Source organism: Anguilla anguilla, chromosome 6, assembly GCF_013347855.1.
Source record: "Anguilla anguilla isolate fAngAng1 chromosome 6, fAngAng1.pri, whole genome shotgun sequence".
NCBI lineage: Eukaryota > Metazoa > Chordata > Actinopteri > Anguilliformes > Anguillidae > Anguilla > Anguilla anguilla.
The window spans coordinates 61,844,159-61,867,998 of NC_049206.1; the positions used below are offsets into that span (position 1 = coordinate 61,844,159).

Sequence of the window (23,840 nt, forward strand, 5' to 3'; positions counted from 1 at the left end):
GGGGGTCAGGCAAGTTGGGCTGAGGGGGGCTGGGGGGCGGGGGTGTGGAGGGGGGTGTGAGGGTCAGGCAGGTTGGGCTGAGGGGGATGGGGGTGGGGGTCTGGGGGTGGGGTGGTATAGGGGGGTGTGGGGGTCAGGCAGGTTGGGCTGAGGGGGATGGGGGTGGGGTGGTATAGGGGGGTGTTGGGATCAGGCAGGTTGGGCTGAGGGGGATGGGGGTTGGGATCTGGGGGTGGGGTGGTATAGTGGGGTGTAGGGGTCAGGCAGGTTGGGCTGAGGGGGGCTGGGGGTGGGGTGGTATAGGGGGGTGTGGGGGTCAGGCAGGTTGGGCTGAGGGGGGCTGGGGGGTGGGGTCATATAGGGGGGTGTGGGGGTCAGGCAGGTTGGGCTGGGCTGATGTGCACACATCTGTTTTATTTAGAAGTCTGTTTTGACCGCTAAAGCCAGAGATGTGGCTTTGGAGATGGCACTGTGGTCCTTTGATCTGTCAGAAACCAAATGTCACATCTATTCTTCCTGTCATTGCCATCTTTTTCTCCTCCTTTCTCTATCTACCTTTCCTTACTCACTTATTTACTTCCTCTGTTTTGCTTGCACTCCTGCAAGCTTTCCTACAAGTGCACTGTGCTGTATATAGGTACATACATGCTGTGCTGTGCTGTATATGGGTACATAGCTCTATACAGAAGGTTCTATGTTTGTCTCTCTTTTATGCAATACTCAGCTGGGGAGGTGTGTGTATTGGGGAGGTGTGTGCACTGGGCTGGGCTGAGGAGGTGTGTGCACTGGGCAGGTGTGTGCTCTGGAGAGGTGTGTGCATTGGTGAGGTGTGTGCACTGGGCTGGGCTGGGGAGGTAAATGGACTGCATTTATATAGCGCTTTTATCCAATGTGCTTTACAATTGATTGGCATTCACCAGAGCAATTAGGGGTTAGGTGTCTTGCTCAGGGACATTTCGACATGCCCAGGGCAGGGGATCGAACCGGCAACCCTCCGACTGCCAGACAGCCGCTCTTACCACCTGAGCTATGTCGCCCCCTAAGGTGTGTGCATTGGGGAGGTGTGAGCTGTAAGCTGAAGGATCCCTGACTGATCTGCTGTGATTAGGAAGGCTTTGGCTGCTATCCTTAGCATCTAAAGGCCCTGATTAGCCTGGGCTGCTGGAGGAGGGAGCAGGCTCGTGTATTACTCTCCCTGTGGGCTGCCTCTGGAGTGCAGTCTGCCACTCACCTCCGCCCCACGCTGGTCGGTCCTTATTAAACTACCCCTCAATCCACTCCTGATGGGCACCATCTGACCGGATAATGTTTCTCAACAACGTGAGTAAAAATGTATGTTTTAATATCGTTATGGCTGCATTTGTATATTGATACTGATTCCTGTTTAGCTGTAGAAGTAACTGAAGATTGTTTTTAAAAAATGTAAATAAAATGAGAGTGGAGACCACTCTCCTTTCATTTTTAAATTTTATTTGGACAGAGGGAGAGCAGAGAGGGCTGCAGATAGAGATGGGTTCAGAGCAGAGAGGGCTGCAGATAGAGATGGGTTCAGAGCAGAGAGGGCTGCAGATAGAGATGGGTTCAGAGCAGAGAGGGCTGCAGATAGAGATGGGTTCAGAGCAGAGAGGGCTGCAGATAGAGATGGGTTCAGAGCAGAGAGGGCTGCAGATAGAGATGGGTTCAGAGCAGAGAGGGCTGCAGATAGAGATGGGTTCACAGCAGAGAGGGCTGCAGATAGAGATGGGTTCAGAGCAGAGAGGGCTGCAGATAGAGATGGGTTCAGAGCAGAGAGGGCTGCAGATAGAGATGTGTTCATCTCTTTTGCAATGGGGCACCTAGCACCTGGGCAACATGTTTCTAAAAGCTGCACTCATGTTATGTACCAAAGTAAGGCTAATATTCCGTTAGTGGCTTATCCACCTTCCTGCAAGGAGGAGCAAAGACAGAGATGACTTGGGAAAATCAAATATATCCCAAGGTCAGTGTAGTCATGTTTTTTACTGACAGCAATACCAAGAACTGTCTCTTGCAAACCTTCCATGGAAACCATTGCAGGGTGTTATCTTCTACTGCTCAGTGGCTGAAATGCCTGATACCAGACTGTGTCCATTCCATTTGTATTGCATCATGGAAGATGAAGATGTTGTTGTTGATGATGATGATGATGATGTTATTATAGAAATTAGCAACAACAATATCAGAACCAGTGCATTAATAATAGGGCTTATTTATCACGGTCCTGATGCAGGGAAGTGTAAGGGTTACTCCTGTGTATGTGTATATGTGTTTGTGTGTGTGTGTCTGCATGTCTGTGTATGATTGTGTATGTATATGTATGTAGTTACGACCTCTGTCGTAAGTTTTGTGTTTACGTTTGTTTCTGTTGTGTGTGTGTGTGTGTGTGTGTGTGTGTGTCGTTCTTCCATTTCATCCCCTTGTTGGTTCGTTTCTGTGTCCTGTCACTCAATTTGAAAAAGTTGCCGTTTGCCACTTACCAGTGGAAACTAGCTCTTCAAATTCGATTCCAATTTTTGTCTAGCCCTTTTGGTTTGGTGATTGGATTTCATGTTTGCAACTTGGGCGCAGTGGCGTCACTAAGGTTGGTGTCACCCAGTGCGGTCGACCGGGAGGGGGGGGGGGGGGGTTGGGTGTTGGAGGGGGGGCTGGCGGGTGTAGGTGCAAGGAGTTGCGTGTTATGCATTCAAATGACAAAGCTCTTCTCGTCACATTAATACCACTTATTAAATCAGCCGGCAGTACTCTAGAGAAACTAGCTGTTTCAAACCCGTAGGCTGCCCACCCAATCAGAAGTTACAAACGGTACTGGTATTTTCTTTGCTATTTTTCCATTGGCTGAACAAAAAAACACAAAAAACAACAAAAAACAAAACAAATATATGTATGATTGGGTGGGCAAGACGCACGTTTGCGTGGGCTGAGCCCACCACTGCCTATAGCCACCGCCAGCCATGCTGCAGGAGGCTGTAAATAATTCATCCTTAGAAACCAATCACTTTCTGTTTCCCATGACAGTCACCTTTAGTCAAATTTGAGGCTGATTTTGATCATCGCCCAAAGGGTTAGGGTTAGGTCCCACCACTTTGTTTACCAAAGCAGGGAAGTAGAGGTGAGCTTGAGTCTCTCTGAGTGTAAATGCATTTTTGGGGTGTGATAGACAAATTTTTGGGTGTGATAGACACATTTTTGGGGTGTGATAGATCTGTTTTTGGAGTGTGATAGACACATTTTTGAGGTGTGGTAGACATACTTTCAGGGTGTGATAGATGTGTTTTTGGGGTGTGATACATAAGCGGAACCAATAGAAGTTGCTGCTGGAGGTGAAGATCCCGTTCAGGTACCCATCTGATAGGAAGTGACCCGTGCGTGCATGCGGCTGAGATAAGAGCTTTATTTAGAGCCCTGAACACCTGACCCCTGATACCTGCTGTCTTTACGTCCCTCCTGCTCTTCTTCTGTGGTGTCCGTGTGCACACATGCTGCAGGACAGCTGATACTCTCCCAGATCAGATGTGCCTGTCAATCACACTCCTGGACATGTGACAATATGATGGCAGCCATACACCAGCACCCTTTCCAATGCCCTGGGGAATTTCCCATGAACCTTTGCGCTGTCATCCTCTTTCAGTCAATGACCTATCAGGACTCAGGGATTTTAGGGAGACAGTTCTCACCCTGAGCAGTAGCAGCCAATAGAATTATAAAAGTAAGAAATTCAGAAAAAAAGAAACAATTTGTGTTGTCCTGCCTTCAAGCTGCATCGACTGTGTTTATAATCAGTCAAACAGTCCCTTAACAGAACGGATGTAGGTTAATGTGATAGTCAAATGGGCTCCACCTGGTGAGTTTCAGTTCAATATTACTGGCCCGTTTATGTTAAACTCTCTTGTCGGCATTAGCCAGAACGTATTCGCTTGTGACTGGCACTGACCTGGGAATGACCTGGCTGGGGTCATGCTGGGGTCATCATGTAGGTCAGGACATGCCTAATTCCCAAAACTGCAAGGTCACATGGATGAGCACTGAAACAGATCTCTTGCTCTTGAGATATAGCTGTGGTGTTCTGTTCAATAACACTAACGTTAGGCTGGTTAGCCATGGTGTTCTGTTCAATAACACTATGTTAGGCTGGTTAGCTGTGGTGGTCTGTTAAATAACACTAACGTTAGGCTGGGTAGCTGTGGTGTTCTGTTCAATAACACTAACGTTCGGCTGGTTAACTGTGGTGGACTGTTCAATAACACTAATGTTAGGCTGGGTAGCTGTGGTGTTCTGTTCAATAACACCAACGTTAGGCTGGTTAGCCATGGTGTTCTGTTCAATAACACTATGTTAGGCTGGTTAGCTGTGGTGGTCTGTTCAATAACACTAACGTTAGGCTGGTTAACTGTGGTGGACTGTTCAATAACACCAACGTTAGGCTGGTTAGCCATGGTGTTCTGTTCAATAACACTAACGTTAGGCTGGGCACACAGCGTTAAGTCATCAGCAGACCTTGCATTTGTGAAACGCAACGTTTCAGATAAATCTGTGGGTATAAGAAAAGCCGGTGTGGGATAGCTGATGGAGCACTGTTCCAGATGTAAACATGGGGGCCTTGCCTGTTGACTGAGGTAAACATGTGATGCCTGCAGAGAAGGAAGTTGAGTTTGCAGGTGAACGCACCGCTTTCACCGCACCTGCACACAGCTGCAGAAGCACCAGTGTGGGTCCTGTTATCACGCAATGTGACTGGGCAAAGACCCGCTTAATCGCATTAGCCTAGAAAACATTGGCGTGCATGTCTAACTCAGGTAAGAGTTCATCTAAGAGACGTTCAGCAGTTAGTTTAATCCAATCAGTGGACTCTACAGGAGAGCAGCAGCACATTGTCAGATGTGTAATATGTTGTGTAAGGTTTTGCAGTATAAATAGACACCACTCAGTTATGAAACCAGTGGTCCTTTACAACATTATAATTCCAGACTTCAAACTGAAGATCACTTCTGATAGGCTGAGATTTTCTGTGACATGTAAATCACAAAATAGTTTTTTCATTCAACAAACAGCCTTACCAACCGTGGGTGCTGTTCTAATTGAGAAAGTCCACTTTTATAATTTACATTCTCATAATTATGCTACATTTAATGTAACACACCCTTACACTAAATGATTGGGGTAACGACGTGAGAATGTTTGATTTACCGAGCTGCTACCTCAACTTGAGCTGTATTTACTCATTTTACACACCTTTAAAGGGAGGAAATATGTTTTCTGTGATTTGATGATATTTTAGATAAGACAGGATTTTAAAAGAAAGTAAACTCTTTGAATAGGACATTCTGAAGTACTAGCTTGGGATTAAAAAAAAAAAAATCATTTAAAGGCTGAACATTTTTTCTCGCCAATGTGAGGTTATGATGAAAAAAATCAAATTTTCTTTAAACACAAATGTTAACTGAATTTTTAAAAAGGTAAGACAGGTTGAATAGAGCGTTTTAATATGAGATCCACCAAACAGATTTAAAATTAGACTCGCTTAATCAATACAATGACAGAGTTTGCATTGACTTTTTTAGATCACAGTTCTGCATGTAGGCTGTGCTGAATTCCCATGTGGTGGTTTCTGGGTATGCTATCCAGCACATTTTTCAAATGGGTTGTCACATAGTGCTTCACAATGGAAATTTTCTACTGAGAATCCAAAAATGAGAAACTTATTCCAGACCCCTTTAAAGCTGAACTCCCCAGATTTGGAAAGTGATAACTGAGCAAACATGCAGATGTGTTTTGGGAACTTTTACATTTTTCTCTTCTCTTATTTGTTTGATCACTTTCCACACTAGAAAGAGAGCACTGCTGTGCAGTGTCATGTATGTTTTGTTGAAAATCATGAAGGAAACACGACAAAACCTGATTTGTTACTTTATTGCTATCAAAAAATGGTGTATTAAAAAACGTGCCCAGAGTGGGAATCTGCTGTCTAACTGAATCACTTAAAATACATGCACAGGAATCTTAGTACAGTCAACCAGAGCAGGGAGAAGGGTGTCGAGACCAAACAGGATTTATCTGTGGATTTGGCATAGTTGAATGATACATTCTTGAAACTTTGGAACAGCCTGGAAAGGTTATAAAAGTGGCTTATATTTGAAATGCTTACTGTGCATGTGAATAACCACTGGGGCCCTATAGGAGCTGCACTGTCCACACTCACATTCATTTTCTGCAGAAACTGCAGAAATTCTTTCCTCAGAATTGTACCTAACCTGGTAATATTTCGGCTAGCAGATTTTCCTCAACCTTCCATCTCTGTGATAAATGAGCTCTTCGGGAATGTTGAAATTCTAGTGAACATTCACTTCTGCACATATGACACACACAAACTTGCAAGCTAGTATGAGCAGGCAGTCTGTGCTCAGGGATTTATTATGGGTCACATCTCATCTTGAAATTGGTCATGATTCTTTTTCTTGCCTGTCATAATGACACATAACTTATCTCTTTCAAGCCAAGTTATTGTTGTTATATGGAAATCCTGAGGGATCGCCTTCATTTCCACTGTAATATAAGTAACTGAACTATGACAGGCAGGCATAAGAATTAGGCATAAGACAAGAAAGTATAATAGAAATAAAGTTAAATAGTCTGTAAGAACCTGGGAGAGACCATATTAACATTGTGTGTTTGTGTGTGTGTGTGTGTGTGCATGTGCGTGCGTGCGTGTATGTGTGTGTGTGTGTATGCGTGTGCCTGTGCGTGTGTGTGTGTGTGTGGGTGGGTGCGTGCACGTGTGTGTGTGTGTGTGTGGGTGCGGGTGCGTGCATGCGTGCATGTGTGTGTGTGGGTGCAGTACACAGCAGGAGGGCCTAATTCAGACTGCTGCTGCTGCCTCTCCAGCCAACCATGAGCCAGCGGAGCCCCTGCTTCCAGAGCCCCTCCCCCTGCCCCGCCCCTCCCCGTAGGGCCAGAGGGCAGGCCCAGCACCGTCGGGTTAAGATGGCAGCCCACAGGCGGCACTTCAGGTGCTTTGACGCACTGCTGGATGACCCGTCCCAGTGCAGCAGCCCCCACGGCCCCCCTGAGAATGCAGCCTGCTGCCTCTGCCCCGACCCCCAACACGGCCACGCCCACAGGAAGCCCACTTGGCCGGACGAGGCTCCGCCCACAGGACAGCAGCGTAAAAGGCTGGTGCTGGTGAAGAACAGCGACCCCGCGGTGCGGAGGAGCATCGTGCTCCACCAGCGTGCGCTGCGCAGCCTGCGGCTCTTCCTGGAGGAGGCCTCTGAGCTCCTGCGCTGCCACATCCGCAAACTCTACACGCTGGACGGACGCAAGGTGAGGCCTGCTGCCTGCGCTGCACTCTCTGGGTCTTTCTGAGAGAGTTTAGCGCTGCTACTGCTAACGGTACTACTGCTAATGGCGCTGCCCTCTCTGAGTCTTTCTGAGAGAGCTTAGCGCAGCTACTGCTAACGGTACTACTGCTAATGGCGCTGCCCTCTCTGAGTCTTTCTGAGAGAGCTTAGCGCAGCTACTGCTAACGGTACTACTGCTAATGGCGCTGCTCTCCCTGAGTCTTTCTGAGAGAGCTTAGTGCTGCTACTGCAAATGGGGCTACTGCTAATATGGCTACTACTAATGCTACTGCTGCTAACACTGCTACAGCTAATGGGCACTACTGCTAACACTGCTACTGCTAATGCTACTGCTACTGCTAACACTGCTACTGCTAATGCTGCTACTGCAAACATTGCTACTACTTCTAATGCTGTACCACTATTTGTAATGCTGTTCCGGCTAACACTGATATTGTTACTGTTGTTGGTAGGGCTGCTATTGTTACTAAAACTCCTGCTCTTGGTGCTGCTGCTCCACAAAGCTGGGTGAAAAGGACAGTCAGTACATAAGATTTAGTATATTGCGTCATAAGGGGAATTTATTGTGCTCATAGGTGATTGGTTTACGGTGTGCTGCAGTTCTGTTTGATCCAGCCCACTGTGTGCTGAGGGGTCTAGGCCCAGTCAGACCTACTCTCTATGCTGTGGGTGACAGTGCTAATGGGGCATTTACCTGAATAGACTGCATATTGGCATGGCCACAGTGGTGTAAGCCAAGTGTTAGCAATTAGTCAGGTTGGACTACTTTCATTCTGACTCAATTATTTTCTCTTAATTCTAGACACAAATGTCATGTGATTATCTCTGACACTAATAAAAATTGTCTTGTGAAATCTTTCAAGTCATTTCCATTAAATGGCTGAACATCAAAAATGGATATACATCTTCCCTTTTCTAAAGATCAAGGCACAGAAAATTAATTAATATTAATGACAAGTAGGAAAGTATACTGTGTCAAAGGAGGACAGTTTTTTCTTCTTTGGTGAGTGTTATCACTTTAAGAGGTGAAATTTGGCCAAGAGTGTGAAACTTTTGGAATAAGTCCAGGAGTTTCCTGTTTATCAGGGCCAGGAGCTCCAGGTCCCTGCTGGCCTGCAGAGCCGCCCTGTGCTTCAGTCCAAGGGCCCATTAGCACCGCCCAGCATGTACAGGCAGAGAAACATGCTCTAATGGACCCCTGCACCCCCCCCCCCCCCCCCCCCCCCCCACCCCTCCGGGAGCTTTTAGGGGACTGTACCACCACAGGCCGAGTTCAGCTCTGAGCCCAGCATGAGTGATGTGTGTACCTGCTCTGGGAAATTAAGAGTTTCTCACTGGGAGCAGCAACTTTCCTCACATTAAAGCCTGATCACACTCCACCCCACACTCTACCACACACTCTGCCACACACTCTGTCACACACTCTGCACATTAAAGCCTGATCACACACTACCCCACACTCCACCCCACACTCTGCCACACACTCTACCAAACACTCTACTACATGCTCTGCACTTTAAATTCTGATCACACTCTACCAAACACTCTACTACACACTCTGCACTTTAAATTCTGATCACACTCTACCAAACACTCTACTACACACTCTGCACTTTAAAGCCTGATCACACTCTACCAGACACTCTACCGCACACTCTGCCACACACTCTACTACATACTCTACCGCACACTCTGCACTTTAAAGCCTGATCACACTCTACCAAACACTCTGCACATTAAAGCCTGATCAGACTCTACCAAACACTCTACCACACACTCTACTGCACACTCTGCCACACACTCTGCACATTAAAGCCTGATCACACTCTACCACACACTCTGCCACACACTCCACCACACACTGTCCACATTAAAGCCTGATCACACTCTGCCACACACTCCATCATTTAACTGCAGTGCTTTCAACACTGTTCCAGATGCCTGCATAATTCAAGTACTGTTTCATTATTTACATAGTGTGCTATGTGGAATTAGATGTTCATTTTCCAAGTAAGGATTTTATTGTTTTGTAGAAAGTTCTTCATTTTTATGAAATTAATTTGACAATTAAGTGATACGTCTATTACATTTATTTGCATAGCTGTAGAAAAGACTGAAATTATATTGTTTATTTATCAAAAGTTCTTTCTCAGTGCATAACTTTAGAAAATTTGGTTCTGGTGACAATATGTCTCTAAAATAAGCATTTAAATGGATTTCAGTAAAAAATGAGGTTTAAGCTGCTGTTAAACTGATAAATGCAAATGAGCATTGTTGTCAGTAAATAGGATAATTATCCAGGTAATGTCTCACACTGGCCTTTTACCTGTACTGAGCATTTGGCTGCATACTGTGTTCCTTCTGGGGAAGTGATCCGGGTAGTCTTCTGTCTGTATTTTTAGCACAGGATGACCAGCCAAAGCTCTGTTATATCTATTCATCTTGCTCAAAACAGTGCTATTCTAAAACAGCAGAAGCAGGTCAGCTTTAAGAAAACACATTTCTGCTCTCAGTTGGAAAAGACACTTGGAGACACATCCAACATCGCAGTAATTAATTACTGCTGAACACTGGCCGAGTCCTGTGCTGTGTGAGAGGTTCATACCACGCATGCACGGGACTAAAAGACAACGCAGCAGTGAGCCATTCAAACTACAGCCTTCTGCCTCCAGCCCTGCTGGGGTCTTAATGGTGTCCAACCTACTGTTCAATAAACTGTAAAAGCACAACAGTTTGTCTCCAGCTTTGTTATTATTTTCATTTTTTTTGTCTCCAGCTTTGTTATTATTTTTATAATATTAAATCATTATATTTTAGTCCCCCGACAGTTGTTTTCTTTTCCAATTACATTTGATACTTATGCCTGATATGCCAAACAGAGAACAGTAATGTTCAGCCATTCAATGTCCAGTTTTATACAGTAGTATGAATGTTCCGCCATGTCTCCCTTCCTTCTATAAAGTCCCTATACAGAGAACTTGGAGCAACCTGACAAATGTGCAGAAAACTGGGAAAAATATATTTTCTGTATGATTGATGGACTATTTTGATTACATGAGTACCCGCTAAAGCAGCAAGAGTTTATCCTTGTAGATGAATAATATAAAATATCAATGGATGATGCCCCGGCGGAGTGTCTGCTGAGCAAATAAATCATGTAATAATTATTCTTTCCATAATGGATTACAGCAGCCCCATGCTGCACTGGATCCTGTTCATTTGTAGCCACTGCTTTTCCTGCAGTCAGCAGACTCCTGAGGCATGAGCAGCAAAATGCCCCATGGAACAGCCTCACCCTACTGAACCTTTACCACACGCCCTACTGAACCTCTACCACACACCCTACTGAACCTCTACCACACACCCCACTGAACCTTTACCACACACCCTACTGAACCTTTACCACACACCCTACTGAACATCTACCACACACCCTACTGAACCTCTACCACACACCCTACTGAACCTCTACCACACACCCTACTGAACCTTTACCACACGCCCTACTGAACCTCTACCACACACCCTACTGAACCTCTACCACACACCCCACTGAACCTTTACCACACACCCTACTGAACCTCTACCACACACCCTACTGAACCTCTACCACACACCCCACTGAACCTTTACCACACACCCTACTGAACCTCTACCACACACCCTACTGAACCTCTACCACACACCCCACTGAACCTTTACCACACACCCTACTGAACCTCTACCACACACCCTACTGAACATCTACCACACACCCTACTGAACCTCTACCACCTCTACCACACACCCTACCGAACCTCTACCACCTCTACTACATACCCTACTGAACATCTACCACATACCCTACTGAACCTCGACCACCTCTACCACATACCCTACTGAACATCTACCACACACCCTACTGAACCTCTACCACCTCTGCCACACACCCTACTGAACCTCTACCACCTCTACCACACACCCTACTGAACCTCTACCACATACCCTACTGAACCTCTACCGCACACCCTACTGAACTTCTACCACACACCCTACTGAACCTCTACCACCTACCCTTTCATTCAGGGTTCACTCAGGTCAGCATGTTTGTAACACTTAAATGTATTTAATTATTTCTTCCACAGGAAATGAGCTCATTGTAATCACACACTTGTGATTTGCATTAATATGTTGTTTAAATGATTAAAAACAGCGTGGGAAAATGAAGATTGCAGATGTTCGGGCTTCCCCTACGTATTAGCTAACTTTACATTTGATATCACCAGAATCTGTAATTATTTCCTTTTGCTTGGAATAGTAATAGTGCTCAGGAGAGCATCCTTTTAACCCTGTAAATCGTTGAAAAATCGTCACAGTATCATCAGGAAATAAAAGGGTACAAACAATTAAAATAATGCATGTAAACAATACACATGACATAACATTTTGCTTGTGTGTATACTCTAACGGTGTGTGTGGGTGTGTGTGCGTGTACGTGTGTGTGTGTGTGTGTGTGTGTTTCAGATTGACAGTGTTCAGGGCCTGATGCAGTGCCCCAGTGTGCTGGTGTGTGTGTGTGCGTGTGCGTGTGTGTGTGTTTCAGATTGACAGTGTGCAGGTCCTGATACAATGTCTCGGTGTGCTGGTGTGTGTGTGTGTGTGTATGTACTCTAATGTTGTGTGTGTGTTTCAGATTGACAGTGTACAGGGCCTGATGCAATGCCTCGGTGTGCTGGTGTGTGTGTGTGTGTGTATGTACTCTAATGGTGTGTGTGCATTTCAGATTGACAGTGTACAGGGCCTGATGCAATGCCTCGGTGTGCTGGTGTGTGTGGGGCAGGAGCCCTTTCATCCCCTGCTGGTGGAGAGCTTCCGGACGACATCAGAGGAGAAACTCCCCAGAGTGCCCACAAAGTCCCGCTCCATCATCAGGACAGAGGGCCAGGAATGCGTGAAAAATGGTGCGTTCGTATTCAGCGCATCACTCATTCAAAAAACATAATTTTTATTAAATACTTTAAAACCTGTGGTGACTAACCAAGACTTGGAAAGTTGACACTTAGGAAGAACCCAGGGTAGCATGCTGGTGTTCACTTCAGATTTCTGTGATGCAAAATTATTTTTTGGACATTATCCATTTTTTATGTGCAAAATGCACTCAGGATGCACCACCTACCCTACTCCTCAGACCATGACTACTTATGTAGATATTTAAAAGTATCAGTTTGCTTGTTGAGCTGCATTATTCTATCTGGTTTATAAACTTTGACAAAAGCAAACTGAATTTTTAACAATGATGACACAGTTCTGAGTACATGTTAACATTGTAGGCATCTAGCAAATATTCTGATCCAGAGCAATTTACAGTTTCTAGATATTTACTGTGACAATTCAAGTTAAGTTCAAGTTAAGTTCCTTCTTCATGTGATTCAATTAAATGCTGTGTACGATATTTAATTAAATTAATGTACGGTAAATATTTCCTTATTTTTATTTCTCTCATGCACTCATTACAGTAAACTTTGGACTCGAAACAAAGAAGAGTATCATCCACCCAAGATCTGATTCCACCGCCCGATCACCAAGGCACTCCCTGTCTTCAGAAAAGTCCTTTCCCAACGGACTGAACTCCATGTCTCTGGGAAATTCTGGATATTCTGGTTCCTGTCCACATGTTAGAGAAAGTATTACAGCTGATGACATTGAAAAAAAAGTTATAGTCAACAAGAATGGGAGCCTTTCAGTGGAGATGAAAGTACGTTTCCATCTCCTGAACAATGAGACACTCCAGTGGTCCACTGAGGTTAAGAAATCTCCAGGGACCATTAAAGACCAAGCACATTACCTCCAACAAAGCCATTCTGAAAGCTGGTCAGAGACAGATTCCATTTCTACAAATGAGGCAGAGGATGCTTACATCACAAAACTCTACCAAAGGCATCTAGAGGATCCTCACTGCCAATACTGCTGTGCTCACTGCCTGGAGTACGAGATTTGGAAGAGCCAGATGCAGGTGGATCTGCAGGCTGTAAGACACATAAGATCATCACGTTCTAGTGCATCCTCACATACGGTAGTGTGCAAAGAGTCCTCAGTGGACAGCACACACACTGTGTCTCGATCCAGTGAGGAGTACATGGAGCAGGTGGTAGAAAAGGGTGAGAATGGGGACACCACAGCTGAATATTGTTCCATCAGTTGCTCCTACAGTCACAGTGAGGTCTGCTCAGTGACTGGGACATCAAAGAGCCAGGCATCCACAGTGGAGGAACAGGAGAACATGAACAACACCCAAGCCTCTGTTAGTAGTCACACAAGGCCTGCCAGTGCTGGCTCCGCCCCTTCAAAGACCTCCCAAACAGAACATGTCAGTGTGAAAATCACACAGGACCCAGGTGAGGATGATCGGTCAATTTCTGCAATAAGCAATTCCTCCCAAGTCCTACAGACACTGAACGATGACCAGGACGATGACAGCGACCTCCCGCCAAGCATTTCTAGGGCATCTTCATGTTCTCATAATGACAGCCTTGTAGATGATAAGAGTGTCAGAAGTGTTGCATCAGATGTTTTTTCAGCGTCATCTGTGCACAATTTAACCCCGAGACCACCCAGCAAAACATCATCCTGCTCAGCTACCTCCACAAGATCCACAGAGTCCCACCGAGCTGCACCAGCAGGCCAGCAGGCTCACGTGGGCAGTGAAAACCCTTCTGAAAAGTGTGAAGATGATGAAAAAGAAACAGAAGCAAGAGCATCTAGTGTTGTTTCAGCCAAACCAAATGCTTCTGCTAACTCCAGGAACTCTAACACATCAAACTGCAAGTCTTGTGGGAGAGCGATTACACCACAATCAGTAGTATCCGGTAATCATGGGCAGGTTGCAGATGAGAAGGCAGAGGCAACGTCTCCAGCTGATATAACAGCTGAAGACAAAGGGACAGAGGGAAGAGCACAGAGAACCCTCTCAGCTGCTTCAAATAGTGCGAGGTCTAGTAAATCTGGAGAGAATGGAGAAGAAGTGAACATGGAAGATAGGCCACAGAGCACCCAGTCAGTGAAAAGGAATGCCTCTGTGAAATCGACAAAGTCTAATATATTTGAAGATTTGGATAAGAACCAAGAAGAAAGCACAGATGATAGAACACCAAGTGCCATGTCAGCAAGATCAAATGCTTCTGCAAGATCCAGGAAGTCATACAGATTTGAAAAAGCTGCAGATGACAGTGAGGAAAAAGCAGAAGAAACAGAACCTAGAGCAGCAAGTGCACTCTCATCTACAGCAAATGCTTCCTCAAGATCCAGGCAATCCAGCATTTCAGAAAAAGCTGCTGATTTCAATGGAAAGGAGAAGGAAACAGAAGTTAGAGCTCCAAGTGCCCTGTCCTCCAAGTCAAATTTGTCAGCAAGATCACATGAATCTGAAGGATTAAAGAATGCTGATGAGTGTATGGGACAAGTGGAAAGGGAGGAAATAGAAGTAAGACCTCCAAGTGCCCAGTCAGCAAAATCAAATACCTCAGCAAGGTCCCGGAAGTCAAACATCTCAGAATCTGCTGTTGAACTGAATGCAGAAGAGGATGAGGAGAAAAGAGAAACTAGATCTCCAAGCACCCAGTCCGCCAAGTCGCACACTTCCACAAGATCCAGGAAATCTAAAGTGTCTGAGAAAGCTGAAGATACAAACGGAGGTGAGGAAGTACATAGAGCCCCAAGCTCACTCTCAGTAATGTCACACACATCCACAATATCCAGGAAATCTAAGATGTCTGAAAAAAGTGATGATGAAAATGGAGAGGGGCAAGAAAATCACACTGATTTCAGTGAGGAAGAAAGAGAAACTCTATCAGTAAGTGCCCTGTCAGCAAAATCTAATATTTCAGCAAGATCCAGGAAGTCCAGAACTTCAGAAAAAGCTGCTGAATTGAAAGCAGAAGAAGATGAGGATAAAACAGGAATTAGAGTCACAAGCTCACTGTCTGCTAAGTCAAACACTTCCTCAAGATCCAGGAAATCTAAAGTATCTGAGAAAGCTGAGCATGAGAGTGGAGGTGAAGAACCATCACAAGATAGAGCCCCAAGCTCACTGTCTGCTAAGTCAAACACTTCCTCAAGATCCAGGAAATCTAAAGTATCTGAAACAGCACTAGGGGAAAGTGGAGATGTGGAAGAAAACGTTGCAGATATGAATAGAGAGGAAGAGAAAATATACGTAAGACCTGTTAGTGCACTGTCCAGCAAATCAAATATTTCTGCAAGATCCAGCAAATCCAAAATGTCAGAATCTGTTACTGAATTGAATGGAGAAGATGAGGAAAATAAAATTAGAGTCCCAAGCGCCATATCCACCAAGTCACACACTTCCACAAGATCCAGGAAATCTAAAGTGTCTGAGAATGCTGTGGATGAGAAAGGAGGTGAAGAACCATCACAAGATAGAGCCCTAAGCACACTCTCAGTAATATCAAACACTTCCACAAGGTCCAGGAAATCTAAAGCATCTGAAAAAGATGAAGATGAAAATGGAGAAGACACTGATTTCAGCGAAGAAAAAAAAAGCGAAAATCGATCACCAAGTGCCCTGTCAACTAAATCTAATATTTCTGCAAGATCTAGAAAGTCCAGAACTTCAGAAAAAGCTGCTAAATTGAAGGCAGAAGATGATGAGGAGGAAAGAAAAATTAGAGTCCCAAGCACCCTGTCCACCAAGTCGCACACTTCCTCAACATCCAGGAAATCTAAGATGTCTGAAAAACGTGAAGATGAAGATGAAGATGGAGAAGACACTGATTTCAGTGAAGAAGAAAGAGAAAATCAATCACCAAGTGCCCTGTCAGCAAAATCAAATATTTCAGCAAAATCCAGGAAGTCCAGAACTTCAGAAAAAGCTGCTGAATTGAAAGCAGAAGAAGATGAGAAGAAAACAGAAATTAGAGCCCCAAGCTCAATGTCTGCCAAGTCAAACACTTCCACAAGATCCAGGAAATCAAAAGTGTCTGAGAACGCTGAGGATGAGAGTGGAGGTGAAGAACCATCACAAGATAGAGCCCCAAGCTCACTGCCCGCCAAGTCAAACACTTCCACAAGATCCTGGAAATTGAATGTGTCTGAAAAAGCTGAACAGGAGAGTGAGGAAGAAGCAGAAGAAATAGAACACAGAGCACCAAGCACACTCTCGGCAAAGTCAAATCACTCAATAGGATCCAGGAAATCTAAAGTATCTGAAACAGCTCAAGGGGAAAGTGGAGATGTGGAAGAAAATGGTGCAGATATGAATAGAGAGGAAGAGAAAATAGATGTAAGACCTGTTAGTGCACTGTCCAGCAAATCCAAAATGTCAGAATATGTGACTGAATTGAATGCAGAAGAGGAGGAAAACAAAATTAGAGTCCCAAGCGCCCTGTCCGCCAAGTCACACACTTCCACAAGATCCAGGAAATCTAAAGTGTCTGAGAAAGCTGTGGATGAGAAAGGAGGTGAAGAACCATCACAAGATAGAGCCCCAAGTACACTCTCAGTAATATCACACACTTCCACAAGGTCCAGGAAATCTAAAGCATCTGAAAAAGGTGAAGATGAAAGTGGGGAAGGAAAAGAAAATGCTACTGATTTCAGTAAAGAAAAAGAAGGCTATAATCGATCACCAAGTGCCCTGTCAACAAAATCTGATATTTCTGCTAGATCGAGGAAGTCCAGAACTTCAGAAAAAGCTGCTGAATTGAAAACAGAAGATGATGAGGAGGACGAAAGAGAAATTAGAGTCGCAAGCTCACTGTCTGCTAAGTCAAACACTTCCACAAGATCCAGGAAATCTAAAGTGTCTGAAAAAGCTGAAGAAGAGAACAGAACAGAAGAACCGTCACAAGATAGAGCCCCAAGCTCTCTGTCTGCTAAGTCAAACACTTCCTCAAGATCCAGAAAATTGAATGTGTCTGAAGAAGCTGAACAGGGGAGTGAGGAACAAGCAGAAGAAATGGAACACAGAGCACCAAGCACACTCTCAACAAAGTCAAATGCCTCAATAAGATCCAGGAAATCTAAAGTATCTGAAACAGCTCTAGGGGAAAGTGGAGAAGGGGAAGAAAATGGTGCAGATATGAATAGAGAGGAAGAGAAAATAAACGTAAGACCTGTTAGTGCACTGTCCAGCAAATCCAAAATGTCAGAATCTGTTACTGAATTGAATGCCAAAGAGGAGGAAAACAAAATTAGAGTCCCAAGCGCCCTGTCTGCTAAGTCACACACTTCCACAAGATCCAGGAAATCTAAAGTGTCTGAGAAAGCTGAAGAAGGTAACAGAGCAGAAGAACTCACACAAGATAGAGCTCTAAGCGCCTTATCTGTTGAGTCAAATATGTCAGCAGGATCAAATAAATCTAAATTATCAAACAAAGCTGTTGATGAAAACAGAGAGGAACCATCAGAACAGAGAGCACCAAGTGCCCTGTCAGTCAAGTCTTATGATTTAGCAAGATCTAGAAAATATACAGCGTCTAGAACTGCTTCAGATGAGAATGAAGGGGAAGAAAATAATGTTTATTTGTATGTGGAGGAGAAGGAAACAGAAGTTAGAACTCCAAGCACATTCTCAACTAAGTCAAACATTTCTACAAGATCCAGAAAATCTACAGTGTCTGAAAAGGCTGCAGCGGGCAATGCAGGACAAGAGGAAACAGAGAACAGAGCACCAAGTACCCTATCGTCTAAGACAAATGCTTCCAACAGATCCAGGAAGTCTAACATATCAAACTGCAGGTCATGTGGAAGAGGAATTACTCCACAATCAGTAGTAGGTGAAGATTCTGCAAGATCCAGAACATCTAAAACATATGAAGATTTGATTGATGACCCTGCAGCAGGAATAGAGGGAACAGAAAGCCCAGCACCGAGCACTTTATCTATCAAGTCAAATGTTTCTGAAAGATCCAGGAAGTCCACAGTATCAGAAAATCTTGCTGATCTAAATCAAGGAGGAAAACAAGAGGAAAGTGAAGATGTGGCATCAAGAGCAACAAGTGCCCTGTCAAAGAGTTCTGCTTCACTGAAAATGTCAGAACAGTCAACCCATAAAAATGGAGCTGGTGCAGATGAGGAAACTGAAAATAGAGCACTAAGTGCAATGGCAGGCATCTCAAACACATCAGCAAATTCTCAAAAATCCCAGGAATCATTAGCTTCTGCCTATGAAACTGCGAAAGGAGAAGCAGAGGAAATGGAAGACAAAGAACTGGCAACAGCCTCAATCAACCAAGAGTGCCATGCATGTGAGAGAGCACCTTCATCAGACTCAGTGCTGTGTAAGACCTGGGCTGAGCAGGAGGGGGGAGAAACAGCAGTGAGGGTATCTGACAACCTGCCAGAGAATGGATCAGAACGCACAGGAGAAGCAGACAAAGAAAGGGTGTACAGTTCTATGTCTATTAAATCCAAAAAGAGCAGCCAAACACAATGTAGTGCCTGTGAAAGAGCTTTCACACCAACATCAACATTGGTTTCCATTGGACCTGTGGATGAAGACGATGCAGGTGATATTAATGAAACAACAGAATCTGTCATTTCTATCAGCTCACAAGCCTCAGCACAATCCATTAATTCTACAAGCATTCTCTGTAGTCTCTCTGAAAAATGTCCACCAATGTCACACAGATCAGAAATGGTTGATGAGGTCAAGCAGAGAATGGACAGCACAGAGGACAGGCCAAAGAGTGTAGTGTCAACCAAAATGGAAGCATCAGACCAAAATAAAAAAAGCAAAGGAGGCAGACACTTGATTGTTGATAATGACAGAGTACCCTCTTCCATGTCAAAGGAATCCAGCGATTCTGTTTGCAGAAAGTCCCTAAACAGAGATCTGTGGCCCTCTAGTAAAACGACTAATATATCAGTGCACTTGGTGATGCGTGAAGCAACAAAAGAAGACACTGCAAGTAAGATTCAGCAAAAAGCTCCTTCAAGACCTGCATCAAGTGCTTCTGCAAGGTCTTCAACAAGCAAATCAAAGGTCACAGACAATATTGCCACTGTGATGAAGAAAAATAATAAGTTGTCCAGTGTTTCCTCTGGTTTGCAAATGACAGAGCATGATGTTCAATCTGAAGACAAAAATGAGAACAGCAGTATTTGTTCTATAAAGTCATCTAATTCAAATAAGAAAACTTCACCTGTAATATCTGTTCCTTCACAGAATCTGCTTAGCCCCTGTCCACCAAAAGGGTCACCTAAGAAACGTACATCAAATGATAGCACCAGGTCAGAGGCTAATGTTCTACAGGAAAGGACTGACAACACAAGACCAGCTACTTCAGAATCCAAATCCAACATATCTGACAAGACATGTAGTGGATCAATGGAAACTGCAGATTGCAGCAAAAATATAATTGCCAACAAAAATGGCCAGAGTAGCAGGTGTAGGCACAGAAAATGCGCAAGTCCCTCCCAGAAGAAAAAAGTGGAAGAAGATATGTTGGAGCTAGTACCTTGCACCTTACCAAATGCATCCCCAACAGAAGTTGTGAATGAATGGCTGAAAAAAATACCATCAGACAGCTCCATGTATAAGGTGGGAGATGAACTGAATGAAAATTCTGACGAAACAGAAAAGCTACAAATTCAGATAGAAAATGCAGTGGATCCCATGCACAAGGAGCCACAGAAAGGACCAGAGGAAGCAAGTGAAGCAGCTAAAGGTCAGACATGTGGAGATGAAAATGAGCCCCAGGAAGCTGAAGCTGAGGTCATCATTGGTGAGGAAAACAATGAGCCCTTTCATGAATGGCCAACGGCAACAGAGACCCCAAAAACAGATTTAGCACCCTGCTCTGATCACGAATGCCCCACTACAGAGGCTTTGCCAAATAGCTGCCATTCTTCAGTACAGCTCATGAAGGTGCTGTTGAGTCCAAAACTTTACAGATGCAACAGCCTACCTGAAGTATCACCTGTATATGGGCGAAAGCTTAGTAATTCAGCTAAAGAACTACTGGATTGCCTTGCAAATCTTCAGTTGATAGACTCCGGTTCAGCAGGTTCAAATGCTAAAGATGCAAAATATGAAGAACTCATGAATATCCTGCAGTCACTGTGGCTCACTGGCCCCTCTGACTCTGAACAGCCAAAGAAGCAGAAAAATAAATTGAAAGAGCCACCTTCAGTAGAGGAGGAGTTCACCCCCAGATCATCCTCAGGCGTGGATGTCAGCAGTGGTTCCGTAGGCTCTGGAAAGAGCAGTGTTAATGGCAACAGCAAGACACAGAAAACACAATCTGCTGCAGAGGCTAGAGGCAAAGACCAGGACGAACAGTTCAAATTATTGGAAGAACCTGAAGAGAATGAAGGTGAGGGGAACTCTGCTGTCTCCTCTCCTAAATCAGTGACTGATGCAGAGGCACTCATTATGTCTGATCCAGTGACTCCAGACATGGCAAGTCGAGTTCAGTTGACCCCTGCGAGTGCAGGAATGTGCACTGGTGAAGAGAAATTGAAAGGGGAAGACGGTTCCGCTTCAGATGAGACAATTCGCAGCAATGAAACTCTAAGAGAAACAACCTCTTTATCAAACGAGAGCTCTGCCAATGACAGCAAAGTTTTGAAATTGACAGAAGAAATTGAAACAGATCCACAAAACGATATAAGTTCTGGGACACCCCCATCTGTCCAAAGAGCACAAGTAGCCAAAAAAGTTTCACCGGACACTGATCCTGTTTGGGTGCTGAATTTATTAAATAAACTAGAGAAGCAATTTATGACACATTATGTGAATGCAATGACTGACTTTAAGATACGATGGAATTTGGAAGATAATGAACAGCTTGATACCATGATAAATGAACTGAAAGATGTAGTTCACAAGAGGATACGATCGAGCATTGACAGAGAACTGAAAAAAATACAGAGCTGTGCTGGGAAAGTTCCTAGACCACCAAAGAAGGCTCTGTCCCGTGAGTCAACCACACAAACCGAACTGCGCCGTCGCCAGCTAAAGGCAATGCGCAACCAGTCCATTGACACAGAGAAAAGTGATGAACATTATACAGCCACTGGGACTGAACTCAGTGACCAGCCAAGTGAGGATGAATACTGCCCTTGTGACACTTGTATGAAAAAGAAAATTCAATTTAGACCTGCAGGTCTCTTTGAGCTTGTAAGTTCTGCTCCTGCAATGATGGACTTTGATTTACGGAAAATTCTGCATTTGAAGAAGGAAATTCCTACTAATATCCCTGAAGAGAGATGTACAGAAGAACAAACAAACAGGTATGATCTGACCAATGATGATGCAATGCAAGCAGGAAAATTGAGCCTTGAGATTGTAGGAAAGAAAGAGCCAGAGGAAGAGAGAAATGAACAGAATCATGTCACAGTAAGAAATGAGAAGGGCAGTAGAGCAGAATCAGAAGCACAAGAGGAAGAAAATAGAGATGAAGCTGTTCAACCTTTAGAAGTTTCAGCAGGAGAAATGGATGGTAGTGCAAAGGAAGACAAAGGTGGTTTTGAAGGACAGGAAAATGGACAATGTATACAAGGCAAACAAAGGGAAGATGAGGCATTGGAAGTTAAAATGCAAGTAGCTAAAGTGGGTACCCAGGAAGACAGTGGGGAAGAGGACAATGTTGATGAAAAAGTTCTAATTGATGAAGTTGAAGACGAGCATGTAATTGACAATGAAATAGCTGAAGATACTGAAGCATTTATGGAAGTAGCAGCTGCTGAGGCAACAACTGAAATGAAAGTAGCTGAAGTAGATGAAACTACTGAAGTAGAAACAGCTGAGGAAGATAAAATAGCAGAAATTAATGCAACTGAAAGTAAAAAGAATGAAGCAGAAGAAAACAAAATAGCTGAAGGAAATGGAGCTGAAGAGGAGCCAGTTGTAGATGTAGGAACAACTGAAGCTGAAGAAGCTGAATCAGTTGAAGATAAAACAGCTGAAGATGAGATTGCTGAAGGCGATGCAGCTGAAGCTGCAGAAAATGAAACCACTGTAGAAGACACATCTGAAGCAGAAGAAGATGAAACCGAGAAAGGAGAAATTGAAACAGTTGAAGATGAAACAACAGAAAGAATCACAGTTGAAGAAGGTGAAACAACTGAAGCTGAAGATGATGAGACAGCTAAAGCTGCAGAGGATGGATCAGATGGAAATGTAGCTGAAGCTAAAGAAAATGATGCAGCCAAAGGAAATGTGACTGAAGATGAAACAAGTGCAGGAGATGAGGCTATATCTGAAAAAGATGAATTAGTTGAAGGAAACACAGCTGAAGCTGAAGATGGAACAGCTGCGGAAGAAGCAGCTGATGAAGATGAAACAGATGGAAATGTAACTGAAGCAAAAGAAGATGAAACAACTGAAGGAGATGCAACAGAAGCTGAAGAAGATAAAACAGCTGAAAGAGACACAACTGAAGCAGGAGATGAAATAGCCGAAGGATACATAGCTGAAGCTGAAGATCAACCAGTTGAAGGAGACATGGCTCATGAAGATGAAACAGCTAAAACTGCAGTAGATAAAACTGCTGAAGGATATGTAGCTGAAGCAAAAGAAAAAGAAACAACCGAAGGAGACACAGTTGAAGCTAGAGAAGATGGAATGGCTGAAGGAGACAAAACTGAAGCTGAAGAAGATGAAACAGTTGAAGGAGACACAGATGAAGATGAAACTGCTGGAGGATATGTGGCTGAAGCAAAAGAATATGAAGCAACTAACAGAGATGAAACTGAAGTTGAAGAAGACAAAACAGCCGAAGAAAATGAGAGTGAAGCTGAGGCAGATGAAACCGTTGAAGGAGACACAGATGAAGCTGTTGCAAAAAAAGATGAAACGAATAACATAGATGAAAATGAAGCTGAAGAAGACGATGCAGCCGAAAGAGACACAACTGAAGCTGAAGATGATTTTTCTGAAGGAGACCCAACAGAAGCTGGAGAAGATGGAATAGCTGAAGGAGACACAACTGAAGCTGAAGATGAAATTGCTGAAAGAGACACAGTTGAAGCTGAAGAAGATGAACCAGCTAATGGAGACACAACTGAAGCCGCAGATGATTTTTCTGAAGGAGACCCAGCAGAAGCTGGAGAAGATGGAATGGCTGAAGGAGACACAACTGAAGCTGAAAATGAAATTGCTGAAAGAGACACAGTTGAAGCTGAAGATGATGAACCAGCTAATGGAGACACAACCACCAAAGCTGAAGAAGATGAACCAGCTAATGGAGACACACCTGAAGGTGATTTTGCTGAAAGAGACACAGGTGCAGTAGAAGGAGAGCTATTGGCTGAAATAGATGCAGCTTTAGCAGAAAAACATGAACCAGCTGAAGGAGAAAGAGTTGAAGGCAATGTAGCAGAATCTGTAGAAGTTGAAAGAACTGAAAGGGAATCAGTTGAAGAAGATGAAAGAGCTGAAAGTGAATCAGTTGAAGAAGATGAAAGAGCTGAAAGGGAATCAGTTGAAGAAGATGAAAGAGCTGAAAGGGAATCAGTTGAAGAAGA

General features: G+C 44.1%; 1 protein-coding gene across 1 annotated transcript; it reads left to right on the forward strand.

The window, feature by feature from the left end:
- The first annotated feature begins 6,903 nt into the window (after positions 1-6,903).
- LOC118230219 (retinitis pigmentosa 1-like 1 protein) lies at positions 6,904-23,287 on the forward strand. Its single transcript, XM_035423032.1, has 7 exons — positions 6,904-7,335; positions 12,136-12,313; positions 12,869-13,380; positions 13,959-14,046; positions 20,195-20,686; positions 20,951-21,660; positions 23,183-23,287. Exons 1-7 carry the CDS (start codon positions 6,904-6,906, stop codon positions 23,285-23,287), a joined length of 2,517 nt encoding a protein of 838 aa, XP_035278923.1.
- Positions 23,288-23,840: the final 553 nt, after the last annotated feature.